The 19,729-nt window shown below is 40.6% G+C and overlaps 1 protein-coding gene across 15 annotated transcripts in view; it reads left to right on the top strand.

The window, feature by feature from the left end:
* The window catches only part of nrxn2b (neurexin 2b), a 592,634-nt gene that overhangs the window by 42,672 nt on the left and 530,233 nt on the right, over positions 1-19,729 (top strand). For 2 of the 15 annotated variants that reach the window (XM_053343290.1, XM_053343292.1), the window contains exon 2: positions 5,875-5,898. The exons of 8 other annotated variants lie outside the window; for them this stretch is intronic. In XM_053343290.1, coding sequence (XP_053199265.1) covers positions 5,875-5,898 — 24 coding nt within the window. Of the gene's footprint in view, positions 1-1,804; positions 1,854-2,912; positions 2,934-3,546; positions 3,568-5,874; positions 5,899-15,327; positions 15,338-19,729 lie in introns of all 15 variants that reach the window. 5 more of the 15 variants (XM_053343289.1, XM_053343291.1, XM_053343286.1 and 2 more) reach the window with 5 other exon arrangements.

Below are 19,729 nucleotides of genomic sequence, written 5' to 3'. Positions count from 1 at the left end.
GATGTTGACATGACTTGCACGTGTTTCTCCTGCTGTGTGTAAGTGTGAGAGAGAGAGCCAGTCCCTTTCTTGCTGCCTCTGATGTTGAGTTTGAACTCCCTCTGTGATGACTCACTGCTGTGCTCCAGCCTTTTATCTATAATGAGAAGATTATTAGGAAAATTATAGATGATTATTTTAAAAAAAGAAGTCAACAATCAAAATAGATTGTTCTCAGGACACTCGCTGCCTGATTTCTAAGGCCTCATCTCTTATTAACTGGCTCCATATTTACTGACACAATGACTTTGAGTATAAGGACAAAAAGTTTTTCATTGGTCACCTAACAGCTTTTTGTGCAATTAACCATATTTCAATTCATGTTTGTATCTTGGTATTAAGTTCCTGAATAGTAATTATACAATACAAATAGTATAATAACATGTTCAAACTTCATATTTACAACTAGTGTCATACCTGCAATATGACACCCATTCATGCTCTTTTTGTATCCAACCAACAGTTAATTGTGCAGCTTTCTTCATGTGCAAATAAATAGGAGGATAGTGATAGAGAGGAGGTTGTTTTTCAATGCAGGCATGCTTTTCTCCCCTCCGTAAATCCTTTAGTTAGCTTGGTGAGGATTAGGTCTGAAAAGTCTCTCATTTGCCTCCAAAGCCCTCAGGGATTCATTGGTAGAGAAATCCAGCTTCTCTACTGCTTCCGTCTGAATTTAACTTTGCTATTTATTTATTTTTATTGCAGCCCACGTCTGATTTATGCTCTTTCATACACTGTGACTGTCATCTTTATTAATTTAGACATTTTCTTGCTTAGGGACGTGGTGAAAAAAATGTCACATTTTGACTGGCTGTCATTTTTTATGTGAGTTTGTGTCTGAAATTTAGCCACTTCTTTTAGACCTGGATTGGAAAAGGTTAGAATAAAGAATTAGTATTGTTGTTTTTTTTTATCACAGAATTCTGAGCCTAAGCAATGTGTCTCATTTTTGCTCAGGGGCACCATATTTTTTTCTTACATATGTAAAAATATATACATGGAAGCTTTTGAGCATTTTCCTCTGAAAAATGTTCTCCACATTCCCATATGAATAGCAAAGTACACAGCAAAGACGGAGATCCCAGTGGAGCTTAAAGCCTGAGGCTATGTGGGATACACCCTAATGGAAAACAGCTCCAGGATAAAGGTAATGGGTGGTAAAGACTACTGGAACCTATCAATGGGATAAAAGGGACACGCTTACAGGGATGGGCTCTATCACACCAAGTATCTGACAGAAATCGTAATTCTTCCTTTAGGCTAGACTTCAAAACTATTCCCAGTGTGAAACAATGCCTGCTCAGAAGCAATGTCTGTCAATTAAGAGTCAATTAGTTTTTGCTCACCTTTTCCTGTAGCGTGGCCTCTTTTGAGGGGGGATTCCTAATGTTCTCAAGAGATAAAGAATGTTTTCCACGGTGGGATATGGGGACTGTGACAAAGAAAGTTGATGCATTTCAAGCAAGTTGTTTTTATCTGGCTTTAATCATCCACTCACAACTATGTCTTAAAATTGGAATCATTATCATCGCTTCTTTTTATAAGCAGGTTTCTTTGCTTATAAGTAGAACATAATGTGAGAAGACAGGGGGGTCTGAAGAGAGTCATTTCCCTCATGAATTTAAGTAAAACAAACATGCAGACTATTCAAGCTATTCATTCTTGTGTTACAGATGGAAAAGAAATACTGAACAGAAGCAGTTTCCCTCTGTCACCTAATGATGGACTGTATGAGTTTTGACAGACACAGGGAGCACAAACAAAGAAAGCATGAAGGGACTATGTTGAGAGATGAGTGGAGGGGGGAGGGCAGAGTCGCCATCGCTGATGATACAAACAACCTCAAACATCCTTTGCCCCTTGCTGAATGAAAGAGGGAGACATGAGAGAGCACAATGAAAGAAAGGATGATGGACTATGATCTGAGATGAGACGAGAGGAAAGGCAGAGTCATGGCCAGCCATTTATATAAACAACCTCTACATCAGAAGAACACGGTCCCCACATGCTTCAGCTTGACACACGCTCTTTCATTCATTAACATCTTTCAATCAGCATGCTGGTATCCTTTAAGCTGGTTAAATGCACCCTGAGCTTTCTACACTTAAAGAGAGTTTTAATCTTTGTAGTTTTTTGTTAAATGGCAGTACTTGTGACATTCACTGTGAGCAGCTGGACTCAGCTCAAGCAACAGGGAGGCATGGTGACACCATCCTTCAATTGAACAAGTCATAATGTTTTGCTTGCTGTCCTCTGGGTTTGTGTTTTTGTCTGGCTGACCTCCTAGCTCCATGTTCAGGGGGACAGCAACTGTGTAAAACAAATGTTCTATTTTCTGGAGTCATTATTCTGTGGTTTTGAACATCTGTAATATGTTTGTTTGAAGCTTAAGACTCTTTAAAGATACTTTCACAGTGGCCTGTACAGAATTCATAAGCAGTTGTAAGATTCAGTTAATGTATGAATGAATTCAAGAGCTTGCATTCAAGAAAAGCCCCTTTTCAAGAACTTCTAGTGTGTTGAGGGAAATCTGGTTGACTTTTGGGACCCTTTAAATGGCTTCTGCTATCATCAAATGTTAATGCTAAAAGCCACTGTACAGTCATACAAGTCGTATGTGTTGAGAACAACACATGTATAAAAGATAGATTTGTTCCTTGCAGCTCTAAAGTGTTTCATATTTACTCTTTGCTTGACCTCGTAGTTCCCATGATTTTGTTTAAATTATATGTATCAAAAGGTTAACGATGACACTGAAAGGCTCCTCTGCAGTTGTTTATGCTGTGAGTGAAATACTGTAACAAACACATACTGAACAAATGCAGTATAGAGTCAGTGAAATATATTATTGACCCTGCTACAACTTTATACAGCAGTATCTGGTGAAGACCCAGGCCCAGCAGCCACAACAACAGATCAAAATGCCAAGTTCGAGGCTCTTTTACATTCTTGGGTTGCCCCTTATCTTCCAACATAGGCTTTCTAGGGTGGCAGTCGTCTGCAGTTTCATGTTTAGGCATTACAGATTGGCCTCTGCTGCTGTAGGGTAGCTTTAAGTAAAGAGTCCTGCTGGAGCCTGATCTCTTTGACTCCCACTCACTGTATCATTAAGCCAGAGAGAAGTCAGAGTCACTGTATCTCAGTTGGGGGATCCACTTTAACTGAAGCCTCCTGTTCCCTGTGGGAGGTAGTGTGGTTACAGTATGCTGGTTGAGGGTTTTCCACACTTCTATTAGACATGTCTTTAAAACTGTAATATGTGTGTTTATGTGGGTTAACTGAGCCACTGGGAGACTTCTAAGAAAGTCAACAGATAACTGTATCAGTTTACATTTTCAGGCTTTTGTTTTGCTGTCAACACCTCAATCCTCATTGGTGGTCCTTATTTAAATTGTATCTCATAAAACATTAGCTTGAAGAAAAAATGGACTTGGAAAAAAATCACAACTAATGTGTTCTCTTTCTTTTTTCTCTCTTCTCTTCTCCCCTCTGGATTCCTCCCTGAAGTTGAAGAGTTTGCTGTTGAAGGTAAGACTAATGTTTCACTCCTCAGGACCTCTGATGGCTTCCCTTTATGCTGTCATGGATGCTGATGCTGGCTGCTTGTTAATGCTCTGTGCCCTCCCTCTGAGGAGGGGCATTGTCAGTTTGGACTGCGGTTTTAAGTGACTTCCAGGGGGGCTAAATTACCGTTTCTGAATAAGACAAAAGTGACAGATATACAACCAAAAAGATCCCTGCTGTATCCCTTGTTTGTTTTTATCTTATTTTTTTTATTCTATTTTTTTTGTGGTTTTTCTTTTAAAGATAATAATATAGTTGAGTAATTCACTCAAGAATATAGTCATGCACTTAAAAAGATAGAAAAGTCAAGGCAGCCTGGCATTCATGGGTCAATTTACCAGTTGACAAGGTTTTGTTAAAGTTAACAAGATATGACATAGTGAATTTGAGGTGCTGTCTTCCTGCTTTTCTCCCTGTCCTATATCCAACAAAGGTGAACGAAGGCTGCCACTCGGGGCCCCTGAGGGGCCTCATTAGCCCTTAAGCCAGGCACTAAGCCAGTGCTGGATGTAGCAGACTTTATGGATAGATCATCATTAGCTTGTCTGTCTGCAGGCTGTTGCCTGTCTCAGCTCTGCACTATTCAGAATGTTGTTCACCCACTGCTTGACTGTCTGTTTGTCAGTCAAATCAGACACTCAGATTGACAAAAGGGGCTCTTTTGTTGAATGGTGAGCTGGTGTCTGGGCGTGTGGGTATGTTTACCTGTTTTGGAGTTGAATTTTGCGCTTGCTGAGTTTGAGGTGATGGATTGCCTATCACACTGTCTGAACCAGCAAGGGAAATCACTCCGACACCTTCTTGCTCCAGGTTTGTCTTTAAAGCTGAAAACTTAAATGCTGCAGTTATTTCTCAATCCCTATAGCAAGAATGAGTCATTTATCTTGTGGCATATTGTAAATACAGAAGCATGTGTGTCAGTGTCATTTCAGTGTTATCAGCTTAACCCAGTGACGTATTGAATTCAGGTCTGTGCTTTGTATGAAATATGTGGACACTTGTAGACTGTTTAAAGCTTTCTCAGTTTTTTTTCCTACATGAGAAATGCAAGCTTGGGGTAATGACTGTATGTGTGTGTATGTTGTGTGTGTGTGTGAATGCCTTTGTAGTCTAGGAAAATGTCAGGGGAAGAGCAATAGTTGGACAGTGTAGCTTCTCCAGACTGATGTAGAATGAGGAGAGGGGCAAGAAAGCAATGTGAGGGAGAAAGAGAGTAGAACAGGGTTGCCCTATGCTGTGATCAAGAGCGGTGATTCTACTCAGTGAGAGACACGGGGGAGATAAGGCTCCTCATAGAGGGACCCTGGTGTCCCCTGTTAACTTTGTGACTGTAGAAGTTAAAGCAGAGTCCAGAGTAAAGGGACAAACTAGTGTACCAAAGTACCTCATATTTTGTGTCTGTTTATTTGGGAATGTCATGGCAATGTCAGCCAGGCCTAACCTTATAACTCAGCTACTGCAGTTTTCTTACTGATTATAAATTTTTCTTTGCACTGGGCAAGGGCGGGCATTGTAGACTCGGTTCCCTGTTAATTATGTGGGCTCCCAGCAATTTGCTAGGGGGACACTTTCCTTGTGCAGAGGTCTAGGTGGTCTCTCCAGTTGTACCATAACTCTTAATATGAAAGAGCCCTTGGGTTTTTAAAGAATTTTGAAAAAAAGGAGAGTTTACTCTGACTCAAAACATATTCCAGGTAAAGAATATGTTGTTTCGTAGATAAATTAATAGAGAAAAGTACTTAAATGTAAATGCTAACCTCTGAATTAATTTGTGAAATGTAATTTAATTGAAAACAAGGAGTTGTGTTCCCAATGTGTTGTGTATCAACAAGACAGCTTGATAGGAAATTTAATTAATGTCTCATTGTCTGTGATACCAAACCCTTGGATTGCTTCTGCACTCTTTTCTCCTCTATTTTTAGGGTTTCCCTGTGACCATATTTGGGCTAATTAGTGTCGGTGACCATGTGCTCGAAGGTTGGTTGAGATTGATGATGTGGAGAAACATTGAAAGCCCTGGGGAGTCCGGTGCCCCTGGAAGGCGGCCGGTGGCCCTTGCTCTTACACCGAAGGGCCTCGATTGATGATCTGCCTGCGACACTGACCTGTTTTCACTAGCGAGCGAGCGAGCGAGCCGTGTACTGCCATCTGCTTACTGATAGCCAAAGCATGTCCATTCCCTGCAGGGCTGTGATGTATAGTTTCATTATATAAGCACAGGTTTACCTCATTGCCTGATGCGGTGTTGTTCCTGTAGCAACTAGTAAAGAGATGACACAAACACTGAAGGCAGTGGTAGCCTACAGGTTAGACAAACAGGCTAATGACCTGATCTATTAGAGAGGATGCAAACAGCCAACTAATTACCCCTGTGCAAGGCATTGACTACCTTCGTGGACCAGAATTTGTATTGGGTAATTAAAAGTGGTTGCAAAAGGAAGTCTATAGTGTTATTGTTGAATCATTGGTTTGAATCTATGTAACTATGGCAACTTATAGCATAAAGTTTCTTAAAAAGGCATGTCAGTAGTCTCTGGATTATCCCTGGTGAAGAGAAGCTTACAAAATGAAAAACTGCACATTACATAGATAGTAAAAACACATGCTGGTCATTCAGACGCTCAAGAATAGTCATTTAAATTTCTTCTTTGAACTGGTGGTTTGACAGACCATGACCACGGCTGATAGAAAACCTAGCTGAAGTTGGACAGCACAGATCAAATGCAACCCTGGTCAGTCTGGCTGGCCTCTGAGACTGTCTGATAGATTTCGTGACTTGGTGCTTTGTTTGGATGAGGGATGTTCTGAACTGCCCACGTTGATCTTAATCAATCTGATCAAGGCTAATGATCTTTTCTCTCTGAGCCACGCAGACCTCTAACTTAATCTCATCCCCAGGAGAGGGTAATAACATTTTTTTCCCCCCCTCTGGTGGAAAAAAAGAAAAAAATAGAAAAAGAAAGTTTGATGTTGGCTGGAGATACAGGATTATAGATTTGAGTGGGCCCTGTGGTTATACGAGATTACTTTAGATCATCCAAACCAGATTATGGATTTTGTTCTTATTTGCTCAGGAGAAATTAAACAAACTCATAACTTGTTTTGTAAATGCATGTGCGTCCAGGCAGCAGCAGAAGAAAACACCGGGTTAAGCAAATATTAAATGTACCGATGTCATTGTGGTATTAACCTAGATTTAGTTTGTCTCTGGAACAAATGGGGCTTGTCAGGATCATTATTCAAATTCCTACTGCTGTTGTTCTTAATACCACTGGCTAAAAGGCCAACCACCTAGGTGATGAAAACAGTTTTGATCTGGCCAAAAAAATGGTACATTGAGAACAATAAGGCATTTATTTATATAACGGTATAGCATAACAACGCTATTTGTCCATTCCCCCGATCAATAAAGCTTAACTGTGCATTTTTCATTGAACGCACGAGAGATTTGCAGTGTTCAAACAAAGTAATCGATTGTGGAAGATTGCTGGCTAGCTTTTTACTCACAAGCACTTGAAAAGAATAGGCTGCAAACAAACAAACACACACACGCAGAGCAACCTCGTTGGATGGGGAAAAAATTACCAGGAAGGATGGAACAGAGCTGAATGGCTTCTTTCTTCAGCTCTGAAATTGCTCAAGAGCCTTTGGACAGTAGGATGCCTTGATGTTGCCTCTGCCTGCCCAGCCTCTGCCAGATGTTGCAGCGAGATTAAGCCTCCTCAGGTCCTGGAGGAGCCAAAGTCCAGCCATGCTTGTTCTCACAAGACGTTAATTTCACCCCACACAGCTCCACACTCTTTTCTCTCTTTCCATTTTACTGCTTTGTGATAACAAAGTCTAAAGGGATGAAGTAGGCGTCCACTTGTGAGCAACTCCAGATGCTTCAGTGTCAAGATGTGTGGCCTCAGGCAATCGTGTTTACTATGATGGAGAGAGAAATGAATTGGACAATGCGTGGCCTGCAGCTTTGGATGTGGTATGGTGATGGTGTGTATGTGTGTGTGCATGGAAAAGACCACTGGGTGGGCTGCTGAGGGTTTTCTTTGTTTTCTTTTGCATTTGCAGACTAGTACAGCTCTGTAGAACATCAAACTAGTTACATGTTTTGACTCATTTGATCTTTTTGATTGAATTTGGAGAAAAGGTTTTGTAGCTTAAAGGTTGCAGCAGACTTTATACACTTTTGAAAGACCGCCACCAATATATTTGACGTATTACATTCTTCATAACGTTGTTGAATTCAATGCTCTTGAGTTGACTATTTTCCCTCTACCTATCAAGTTGTAGGTTCAGCACTTCTCCTGTATTACAGTGTCAGTGCAGTGAGCTTTGGGAAGGATTTCAAAGCTTTCTTCAAAGTACTCCACCCTCCTATGTACTAAAATGAAAATTTGTCATGCGCCCATGTGCCTTTGTTGCTTTTGAAATAGTATATATATATATATAATATATAATAATATATGTAAAAAAAAAAAGTTTTTTAAAGATTACCCATTGGACTTTGGGGTTATAATATTTGGAGTTTATATTACTTCATCTTAGTCTATCCCTCCACATCTATCTCCTTTTGTTTTATCTTCTTACCATGTCCATGTGTACTGGATATGTCTGCCTTCCTTTCCTTTTACTCTTTCTCCCACTTTTTTTTCTGTCCTCTCTTCATCTCAACCACCTTCTTTCCCTCTTCCGGCAGATCAACTTATAGGTTGTAGCTAAGAGGCTTATTGGCAAGATGCCTCTATAAGAAGCTATGAAATACAGCTTTACTGAGTTGAAGGCTATATAGAGTGGACCAGAGAAGATACTGCAAAAAAATAAGAGGTGGAGCCAGGTTTATTTGCCGGGGCCAACATTGTGCAGTGAATACAGTGACATTTAAATTCTTTCTTGTTGTCACAGTTATGAAATGTAACTGAATTGGAAGACATTTATTTGCCCACATATCACAATATATATTTAAAGGTAACAACTCAAGACTCTGATGTTAGCATCCGTTTTAAGTCCTTTGATATTGTTCTTTGGAGGCTCTTAATTATTGACACTATCATAAGAAATCATAGTGACTAATGTACAGGTAAAGTAGGTGATTAACCTATTAAGGCTACGCTGGTATCAGTGTGAAGCTTAAGGCATATCGGAAACAGATCAGATTAATAGGTGAATGTGGGATCATGTAATTATTAGCTGAGCATCTCACTCACTTGTGTCCCTTTTGAGTCTGAATGTCCATACATTATACATACCATACTTTGCTGTCAAGGATCCTAGCATAATAAAAAACAAAAGGATTACCAATAACCTTAAGTAACATAGACTTGTTTGAACTGATCAAATTGATGCTACTCTGTTTACAGTTTGGCCAAAATAACAAAAAAAGGCACATTTATTAGTGTAAAGTTGCAACCCTGGGTCATTTGTAACATTCCTTTGCTCTTGCACCCATGTTGATGATAGTGCCATAAATGATGGAGAACTTTTAATGGCCTAAGACTTGGCCATTGGTCATGTATATTGTCCTAAAAACTGATGTGTACACAATTTCATTAAACACATTCAAAGAGAGACATCAAGTCTCCAGAACAGGTTTAATCAGTCTGATTAACAGCAATAGAGAAGTATACCAAAACACAAATCTATGCCCTGTGTGGGTGAGTTTTTATTGGCATGCTGGGATATATGTAGAAGCTGACACATTCCTATTTTCCACCTGACACCCACCGTCACTTTCATAACCAGATTTGTCCGCTCTTCAAGTCAAGAGCCACTGCTTCATCCTCCCCACCACCACCACCGCCACAATACTTGCCATTAGTTCCTCAGTGTTAGAACACTCCTGTTGTGTACCTGCAGCCTTTTCTGAATTCAATTATGCCATGAAATGCCACTGACTGCAAAGCTAAGAGTCTATGCTGACCAGGTGACACTGTGAGAGATTGCATTTGGGCAGGCCCCGGTGAAAAGTCCATCTCCTGGCCGTCCCCTAGCCGACAGCCTCCTCTAAGAAAATTAAAGCACTCACACTCACTCCCACTTCCATCCGGCTGCAAAGCCAAAAGGTTGAGGGAAGTCGTTACTGCCACATTTTTCTTTCTTGCAATTGTGTGTGTGTGTATGTTTTTTTTGTGTGTATGTGTGTTTAGTATGTTCCTCAGAGGACAGACATTGCAGCCTGCTTGTGCTTGTGCTTGTGCTGTGTGTGATACATGCATGTATGCTGGTGTGTGTTTTCCTACTTCGTCACTTAACCTCTTCCTCAATTATGTCTCATAAGTTGTTCCAGCAATTTTTGGTTTGACACAATTTGTTACTCACATTTAGTGCAAAATTTAACAATTTTTGACAACTTGAGAACTGAAAAAAGGGTCAGAAATCCCTCCAAAATACAACATTATCACACCATAGAAAAACTCCTCAAAATCCCCCTGGCAGTATATCTAGGAAAGCCACACATCCTTTAAATGCCTTTGGTTTCTACAATGAGATCTTACTACAATGAAATGGATATTGTGGAGACCAAGATCTTCACACATGACAGTTGAATGCATGTCTTCAACTCAGCTTTCCAACCAGACCATTTTTAGAATAGGCTATTTTATTTATACTGCATCAAGGGACCCCTTTGAAAATGGCCATGCCAGTTTTTCCCTCGCCAAAATTCAGTCTAACTTTGGATTGTTATTTAGCCTTTCCAACAAGCTAGCACGACATGGTTGGTACCAATGGATGCCTTAGGTCGTCTAGTTTCATATAATAGCAGAGTCTTCACTCTAGCATTAATCTTCATTCTAGCCCACTACAGCCTCTGAAAGACAGTAATGTCGGCAGAGGATACCGGCCTCCTTGTGGAGTTTAAGAGGTTAAGTTTGTCTGAAGACACACTCCTCTGAAGTCTAATTCCACACCATCTTACAAAATTATCCTCCCTGCCCAAGTCATTTTCTAAGGCCAGAGCAAATAGGTCCTTCACTCTGATGGATTCAACGGATGAATGTTTGTTTTGACCGTCTTGTTTAGAGCCTGGCCTTTATTTATTGTCCAACTTTCATTTAGAAGGCCTACAATTATGTATGAAGGGCTGTTGGTGGCACGGAGGCACTGTGAAGAGAAATGATCTGGTAATATTGAGATCAATAGGCCGGTGAGATGAATGAGAGTGACCAATAAAAGAAGGGAAATGGGGAATAGAGCTATTCCCTGCTCATCTCTCCCTCTGTTATATAATGGGAAAATAGTAACACTTGAGTGGGCTTGTTTTGCCACTGAATACCTCCCTCCGTTTGAACGTGAAATGATATTCTTTTGGGACTCAAGTAGGGTAGATTGAGGAATTTTTCCCCCCTCTTTTTTTGCTCGATCCTTCTTTTTTTACACGCAGCTCCTATTTCATTGGCATTGCTTTGATTCTTTTGTTTTGTTATTTTGACTCACCACCTTTTTTATTTTACAAAGTAACTGAATTAAACTTGAAATAAAATGTGGTGATTTGACATGCAACTTTAAACACCAAAAGCTTATGTGTGTTTTCCTTATTGATACAAGGAAAGCTGCACGGCGGCCAGCTCAGTCCCTGTGATTCCTGGGTTTTGATGATTGTGTTTATGACGTTTAACTGGAAAATCAGAGCAAGCCCAGGCATTTTTGTAGGACAGCACGTGTGTTTACTGCACATCTAGAAAACTGCATTGATGTAAAGATGGTCAGACAATACCTTTCACCCAAGTTCAAGCCTTTTTACATTCACTGACTTAAACAAAGCCTGATCTGTGATGTCTAAACATGTTCCAGTTCATACACATCACAGCAGTTAACCACAGAATGCACACAATGATTTTTTACTCTCCTTGTTGATGCACTTATTGTAATGTAGTCGATTAGAAAATATATAGTAAGTATTAGTGTATGCTTAGTAAAAATGCTTGGAAAAGACAAATGGACATCCAAGCTAAATAAAAAAGGGAATGAAAACCCTTAAGATGATAGCACATCATACCAAAAAAACGCTTTTGTTAATTATGGACTAAAAGCACTTGACTGACAAGAAGAATAAAAGTATTTGAAACTTTGTAAAAATTCAAAAAAATAATGAAAGCCTTATCACATCTCTAAGATCCCCAAATATATTTAGGCTCAAGCTAACAGAATGTTTGAGTTAAGAATCCAGATGTATGTTTTCCACAGTAACTCTGTCTGTGATAACAAAGTACATGGTGTGATCCTCTGAGATAGACTGAAAAGACTCCTCTGCTTCATTTCTCGGTTGTGGATGATTAGTTTTTGTTGAAAGTTTGACATAATTCCAGGATTTAGTGTTCTTAGATTCAAGCCAACAATCTAGTCTAAGATTTTACCACAGCTACAGGTCCAAACCCAAAGTCACAGGTTTAGTCGGTATTTGCTAGATTAGGACCAGACCTTCCATTGCTTCTTCTTTTCATAAATACAGATTCAGACATCACATCCATTTGAATTTCTTTATTTGAACAAGGACTATGCACAAACATTATATTTAACAAGGAGATATATAATGCACCAGCTTTCCCTGGGCTGGTTAGTAAAATAATAAAATGCTAAGAAAATTACACAATTTCCCATTTTACCATGTTATTTCAACATCCATTGAAATGATAGATGTTAAAGCCCACTGATCCACTTAAACATATAACTCTGTACCCCAGTAATACATCATTTCAGCTAAAGTACACCCATTTTGTATTATTTCAATTGTTGTTTTGTATGTTAAAAGGGGAAGTAGGCTAGGATTAGGATTGCCATCTTAATGTAATAATGTAGAGGTCACATCTGTTTTATCTGTACCACTATTGGTCAGCTTTATTAAATACGCTATAGAAGTATATTTTATTGGTTTACTAATCTAACTAGTCCAACAAAATCTTAATTTATTGTATTTGAGTTATATATAACAATATAGTCAATTGAGCCATGACTGAAGATGGTGACAATAGCATTTATGACCTTTTCTTGTTTTAAATGCCAGATAAAAAAGGATGGAATAGACACTTAATCTAAATGGGAGATTCACTCCAGTCTGAAAGCTGCTATTTAGAGTATTTGGAGGCCATAATGTCAATAACACTGTTGCTTAATTAAGAACGGAATGAGTGATTTCTTGTCCTGTTAGTAAATTGGCTTGTTTTAGTTTAAGTAAAATGAAAATGACTGCAGTCTTGTCAAAACAGACATTTTTCATAATATTTCCATTTGAGACATCACATTTAACTTCACATTTACATTGCAGAACATTGCAGGTGTTTTGATCATGTATATTATGGGAGATTTCTGCTGTTCTAGACTTAGCAACAACTCAGTGGAAAAAACAAAACAGTTTGCCTACACAGTGGATTCCAACCCAACATCACAAAATCACAAGGTAATCATTTCTCCTCTGCAGCGGTGAAATCACAGTTCTCTTCTCTTCTCCATTTTAAACTCTTGAACTCTTTAAATTCAAGCTTTATTGAGTAACATTGAGTATATTTTGTGCTGTAGCCAAGTCAGGATCCTCATATCAAGCTCTGCCTTTTGTGGCCTCCTTTGCGCAGTTGCATACGAGTTTATGATAAACAAAACAGACATCTCTGAGAAAAATAATTAGCTGAACTGTCCCTTTCACAACATCCTTGTAGACAAGACTCGCCTCTTTTTTCCTATCCACTGTCAGTATGGCCTAACCGTTATGATGACTTATCAGAAACACCATAAATTTGTTCAGCAGCTGCCACAAAGCCTAACTCCTTACAGCTCTTATTTATTCATCTGTCGCCTCTCCAATTCTACGGGGGCCAGAGAGGAGGAGGAGCTTTAATGCCACAGACCCTCGGTGCTCCCTCAACAGGCTGGGCTAGGCCTTGACTGCTTGCTTTCTCAGCATGTAATCATCTTGGAGGGGAGGAAGAGGAGGGCGAGGGGGGGCACAGAGACAGAGGGGAGATGAGAGACAATGAGCAAAGGAAAGAAATGCAAGGAGAGGAAGAAATAAATCATTAGGGATGGGGAAACAAGAGACAGGGGATGGAGTGAGGAAAAAGATTGGTTGAGGGGAAATCTCAAGAGCTCAGGCGTCAGACCAGCAGGCTGTTTCAGTAGAAGAGATGTGGCCTAGATACTTCACTAGGATTCACTGTTAATGACTGCTCAACTTGGGCAGGGTTTCATTTTGTCAACTAAGCCATTGGCATTATGCACCATGTGGCTTTTTAGTCGTGTGTGTGTGCGTGTGTGTGTGTGGGGGGGGGAGGTGAGGTCTACAAGGACAACACTGCAGTGGGTGAATTAACTTTGATGTAGTTATGATTTTCACACTTTAATTACTATAGCGCTCACATTTCATTAACATATATTAGTATGTCTTTTGCAGGTAAGATATGGTCTAACAAATCAACAAAACGTAAGCCCTCAGTTTGGTAGACCATCTCATCAACCACAAGGTTGCTGTGGTTGTTTAGATGATCAAATCCTCATTCATATTTCTATGTTGAATGGAGACAGGCAATCTTTGTATCAGCAGGTCAGTCAGTTTTATTTTCAAGGATTGTTTGAGTCATCAGTCCTGAGAAATGAACATGTTGAAAGCAGGCAATGTAGCAATGCCGGTGCCACAGGTGGTCACTAAGCTCGTACTGAAGATAAAAATCTATCCTAGCAATTTGATTTCACCAGGAAACTGATAGAAAGACAACCGTTTGTTTTTATGGCTTGACACAGACTGGAATGAATGGAAACCGGTCCAATCCGCGCCCCCAACCCCCCCCCCCCCCCCCCCCCACCCCCACCCCCACCGCCACCGCCCCTCCTCCTCTTTGTGCTCTTTTGCTTTGTCTTCTTTTTGCAGACTGGAGACAGACAAATAAACATGCTTACACCTGTGCACAATCCAGTGAACAGATTGAGTATGTGAATCTGCCATGATAGAGAAAAAGAGTAAAAGGTGCTTGTGCATGTTACAGGACCACAGATTAAGCTGTCACACTGGCTGTGAGTGGTTGCAGACAGACTGATCAATGTGGGCCAGCTTGCAGATAATAAAGTGGTCGGGTCTCCCCTGATGCCTTTAATTGAACAAGTGTCGCTGGCTTGGCCCATCTGGACAGAAAGCATCCTGGGAATTGGGTGTTTTCAACGAGGACCGTTGTCTGAATGAGAGAAAGAGAGAGTCGATTTGCAGCCATGACACCCTGTGAGCAGCTCAGGATACAGTTAAGAGGCAACATGTGGGAGGACAAACAAGCCACATTAATCTTTCAGCTAAATGCACACAATCTGCACTGTACTGTAAATGTACCCCTGTTTGCGCTTGAGTGTTTCCTCCTTCACGAGGGAATTATGATGTAATCCGTGATGCTAAACATTTTGTTAAAACATTCCATTCCTTAATTTTTCATTTCTCAGTTCAGTGTCAGCGAGGCATTGAGGATGCAATTGAGGATGTTGTATAATGTAACACAAGAACAGAGAGTGGGGATCTTGGCTGTTGTTGTAGTTTTTCAACAAAGTCAATATTTTTTGACCTCATCTGAAGATTTAGACAATAGTATTATCTTTATTTGTGTGTGTATGTGTGTGTGTGTGTGTGTGTGTGTGTGTGTGTGTGTTTGCCCATATCTCTAATTCTCAGGACCAGCACAGGTGGATAGTACTGTTTGCTCTTAAAATTGGAAAAAGTGCACATGCTCTTCTGTCCGAGCCACAACTTCAAGCGGAAAGCTGTCTCTGAATGTGCTGCCGTGTTAGTTCCTGTAGGATATGAAAATAGAGCAGTGTGTGAAAACACATTTATTTACATCCTTGAGGACCATAGGCATAAACACAAACTGCCTCAGGGTATTGCTTCTGGCTGCATAGAGAATTTATTACAATCAAGGAATTCTCTCTTCTATTTTAATTTAATTTTTTTTTTATGTTTACGTTTTGCTGTTAAAGTCTGTCCTGCTGTCAAAGGTCCTACAGTTAAATCTGCAGGCACCGGAGAGTGCAAGAAGAACAATTCCACGCCTTAAGCGAGTGGCCCAGTTGAATAAGATAAGGTCAGAACTCCACTCCTGATTTAGAGGATACAGAGCAGCTCCCATCTGGACACTGACAAGAGCAGCCTCCCTCCTCTCTCCAGTGAAGTCAATGAAGAGACCTTCTACCTGCCTCGTTCGCTGTTTCTCCCCTCCGTCAGCCAGAGCCCCTATACACTATTCATAAACTTGGGCAGAGGGTTGTCTGACCTTTTTGCTGAAATGTTAGGGCAAATGAGTTGTCAGAGTAGTGGACGTGGCAGCCATGCTAAGTCCCAGCTCCAGTCCTATACACCCCTGTTTTTTTCACCTTTTCACAGTGAACCTGCCCTTTCTGCTTCTGTAGTGTTAGTTCCACCACCACCACCACCACTTACTGTCACACAGTTCTGATTGCAGAACAAGGCAGGCAGAAAAGGATGCAGATGTGTTTTGAACCATGATGGTCACACACATTCACAAACTTAATCAAATACAACTTATTGGCACACTGGCACATGCCCACTCTCAGATAAGTGGCCTTCAGGCTTATCAAATCCAATCCAACAAAAGCAGTCATGTGGTCTGTTCCTGCTGGTTGCTTTTTATCCTCAGGTAAGCTGTAGGTCAGTCCTTTCAATCAGAAATGAATTTAGAGTGCTTTACAGCAGTCTGCCGCGCATCCTTCGTGAATCACTGCCCTAATTTAGTCTATACATCACAAATCCTTGAATTACTATCACCCACTTTTACCCTGAAAACAGAGCAGCTTATAATGAGCCCAAATGCAAGCAGCACCCTTTTAAAACAGAGTAAACACTAAGCTTGCTGAGCCGCTGGCCCCCAGGGTCCCCGCATATTCATTACCTTACGTAATGGCTTTTTAAAATAAACCCCACTGCATTCAGCAAGCATTAGTTATTCCTGCATAGTAATTAGCTATTCCAGACTGCTTTTTTTTGGTGTATGTGTTACTGCTGTGTATGTGTTTCGTTCAAAACACTGAACGAAAGTGAAACTCAGGAACAGGTCACATTTTTATGTTTCCACTTGTACTGTGGGCTAACAGATTTGTACAATCTCACACTTTTCTTTTTTTTCTTTTTTTGGTGACAAAAGGATACAGAGGAGTAATGTGGCGAAGGAGGAACTCAGCTACCCCTAGATTTTAAGCAGCTTTGCATACTATACTGGCCCTCAGACCTGATCCATCAGCTCACATACAGGAATATTTTACTTGTGATCAAAAGCAGTCCTCATTTCCTGTATTCCTCTCTACTTGCCAATTTGTCCTTTGCCTGAACTTGATCTTGTCTTGTGGTTCAGGGCTCAAACTCATCCCCTCTCCCTACAGACCCCTTTGCCTTTACTTTCTGACCTTAGCCTGACACTGATCCTGCCTTTTGAAGACAAGCGGAGATCAAGTGTAGATCAAGGGGTTAGTCGCTCTGGTGATACAGGTTTTTTTTTTTTTCCATCTCTGTCTGTGGTTTGTGTATGTCTGCACTGTGCGGGTCGATGCGTCCTGCATGCTAAATTTGTGCAGTAATTGGGTGTGTGCCTGTTTGCCGTTGGCTCCAGCTCATCATTTAGACTGAGAGGAAATCTATGGAAGGATGGTAAACATATTGCTAAGTAAGGAGAATGTAGACCTGTGAGTGGCATTGCACTCAGCACTGTGTACATAGAATGACAGGATGCGGACAAACGCCCCCACTGTCAGCGGAGGTCAGCTTTTTTATTACTGTGGTAGACTGTAGCAGGGCTATATGTGGGTACAGACCAAAGTCTATATATTTTCTCTCAAAGGTATTTTTTGACACTTATATGCATTTAATATGGCAAAGTTTGTAGTTAACGAACAGTTTGAAAAACATGCTTTGAATCAGCCAACTGAGACACTACCATTGCTTCTCATCACGTTGTCACACCACACCAGCAAACTAGCCAGTGTTTACCTGCCTCCTCAAGCAGTTACAGTCACCATATCACATCATGCCTGCCCTTACTGTTTACTGGAGGCCATGATTAAGTGCCATGATGGAAAGCATCAACATTCGTTTCATCCATATTTGATGAGTGAACGTCTCCCTCCCATTACACACAACAGGGGGAAGCTGTAATCAGCATTCACACACACTGTGAATAATTATTTACCCGGATAATGGCTGTGTTTATGCAAGCACAGAAAAAAAAGGTTGAGTTTTATTTCCCCCCCCTATGATAAAGAGAACACTGATTAGGTAATAGCATAACTGATTTCCTGTCTTTTTTATTATTTGGCTTGTTCAGGCTCCATCCAGATCTGTAGACCCTTTACAGAAAAAAAACCCTTTTTCATCTCCAGAACAACAGCATCAGAATAAACCTATCTGTGAGGGACTTTGCATGCTGTCATTTGACTCCACTAATGATAGGGTATAATAACCGATCCGGTGTCTATTACACATTCTGCTCACATGTAGACTCAACAGAGGGCTAGATCATGACTGCATTGAGTTGTGTTCCGCTCAATTTGATAGTAACCCTGTAAACCTTAGATTTTTTTATGAGCTAGACCCCATTTCCACAGGGCGATGCCACATTTAAGCGAACGTGGATCCACAAATGAGGTCGGCAGAGCGGGCCGTTTCATTAAGGGCATAGGAATCATAGTTCCTGGTTCCTGCTATTACAAATGGCACGTAAAGATTAGCATATAGAGATGGAAACTGGTTGTTAGTAATAGTAAGTCAGGACAGTGTCACATTGACAGTGTAACATATGTAGCATTGGGAGCATTCAGTTTTTATTGTATGCTTTTCTCTCAGTTAACCTGCATAGAATAAACATTTATAGAAAGGTGAATTATTTCAGTTGTTACTGTGAGTAGAATTCAAGCCAAATTTATATTGTCCCAATCCATCCAGCTCTGTCTGTCTGTATTTTTCATCTTTAAACTCTCTACTGGTGTGATAATATAACCCCCAAAGGGAACTGTTGCCCAGTCAGTGCTCTTGTCCCAGCAGTTTGCCAAAAACTTGCTAACAATGCCAAACATTAAGATGAATCAGCTCTAACCCTGCTGATAAGAAGTGAATGATACTTGCAGTTTGACAAGATCACGCCCGCTCCTCACACTTTGGCATTCAGCATCTGCTCTTTCCCCTCACCCTCTCATACTTTTCTCATTGCTTGCCAGTGTTTAGTGGGCACTATGACAGCGCTGACTGATGCAGGCCTGACCGGCACACGACAGGCAGACACATGCCCGCTTTCGGACCTCATCTCGCCAACCTGTTTTCATTTCCAACAGTCGAGCAGGTGGATAAATTGAATGATCGCTGTTTGAATTATTTTTCCCCGTCTTCAATGGTGGGACCTGTGGTCGGTTCAAAATGCCCCCCGCCCCCGCCACCCCCACCGCCACCCCCACCAGCCCTTTAAACCACATCCTTGGACATGTATCTTTGTTACTGCCAACTGAGAGAGATGTTGGTGCCAAAGAAGCACAGAGTGAAGTTCAGGGGCAGAATGAAAGCCATGTCATGCTTCTTCATACGGCTGTGTGTCAGCAAACAATGAATGTGTGTTTGGATAGACATCCCCAATGCTTCAAACACCCACTACACTGGTCCAGTGAGGTGAATGATATTTGGAATCAACACTTTCTTGAGCAGTTTGATTGCAGCAGAACAAACAATCTTGACTTGGCTACATGGGAATTTGAGCACACCATTTTTTTTGGTTCATATTCTTGAAACACACTTTTAACACCATGTTCGCACTCACAGGAGAGATTAAAATCAAAGTGGGTTTTAGAGACTCTTTCAAAATTGGCTTTATCTCATCTCACTGACTCCCATACATGCCTTTAGAGAGAGATTATGTAAAGAGTGAAATCACTGCTGAGTATTATATGTACATTCATTTTCCAAAAGCAAACTTTACATTGCTGAAATGGAGATTAAAACTAACAAAAACAAACAGAAAAACTAAAATGAAAATGAATGAATAAAAAAGTCAAATATGTCTTCATGTGTTGTAAATGTAGCCCATTTGAACCCTTTTGACTTTTACAGCCATTTACACAGATTTGCTACTCTCTGTTGGGCAACATAGATAAAAGTAAGAGCACTCTTTAG

The sequence above is a fragment of the Scomber japonicus genome, chromosome 22 (assembly GCF_027409825.1).
Source record: "Scomber japonicus isolate fScoJap1 chromosome 22, fScoJap1.pri, whole genome shotgun sequence".
Lineage (NCBI taxonomy): Eukaryota > Metazoa > Chordata > Actinopteri > Scombriformes > Scombridae > Scomber > Scomber japonicus.
Note: the sequence above shows the minus strand (reverse complement) of the source record. Positions and strands in the feature narration are given on the sequence as shown.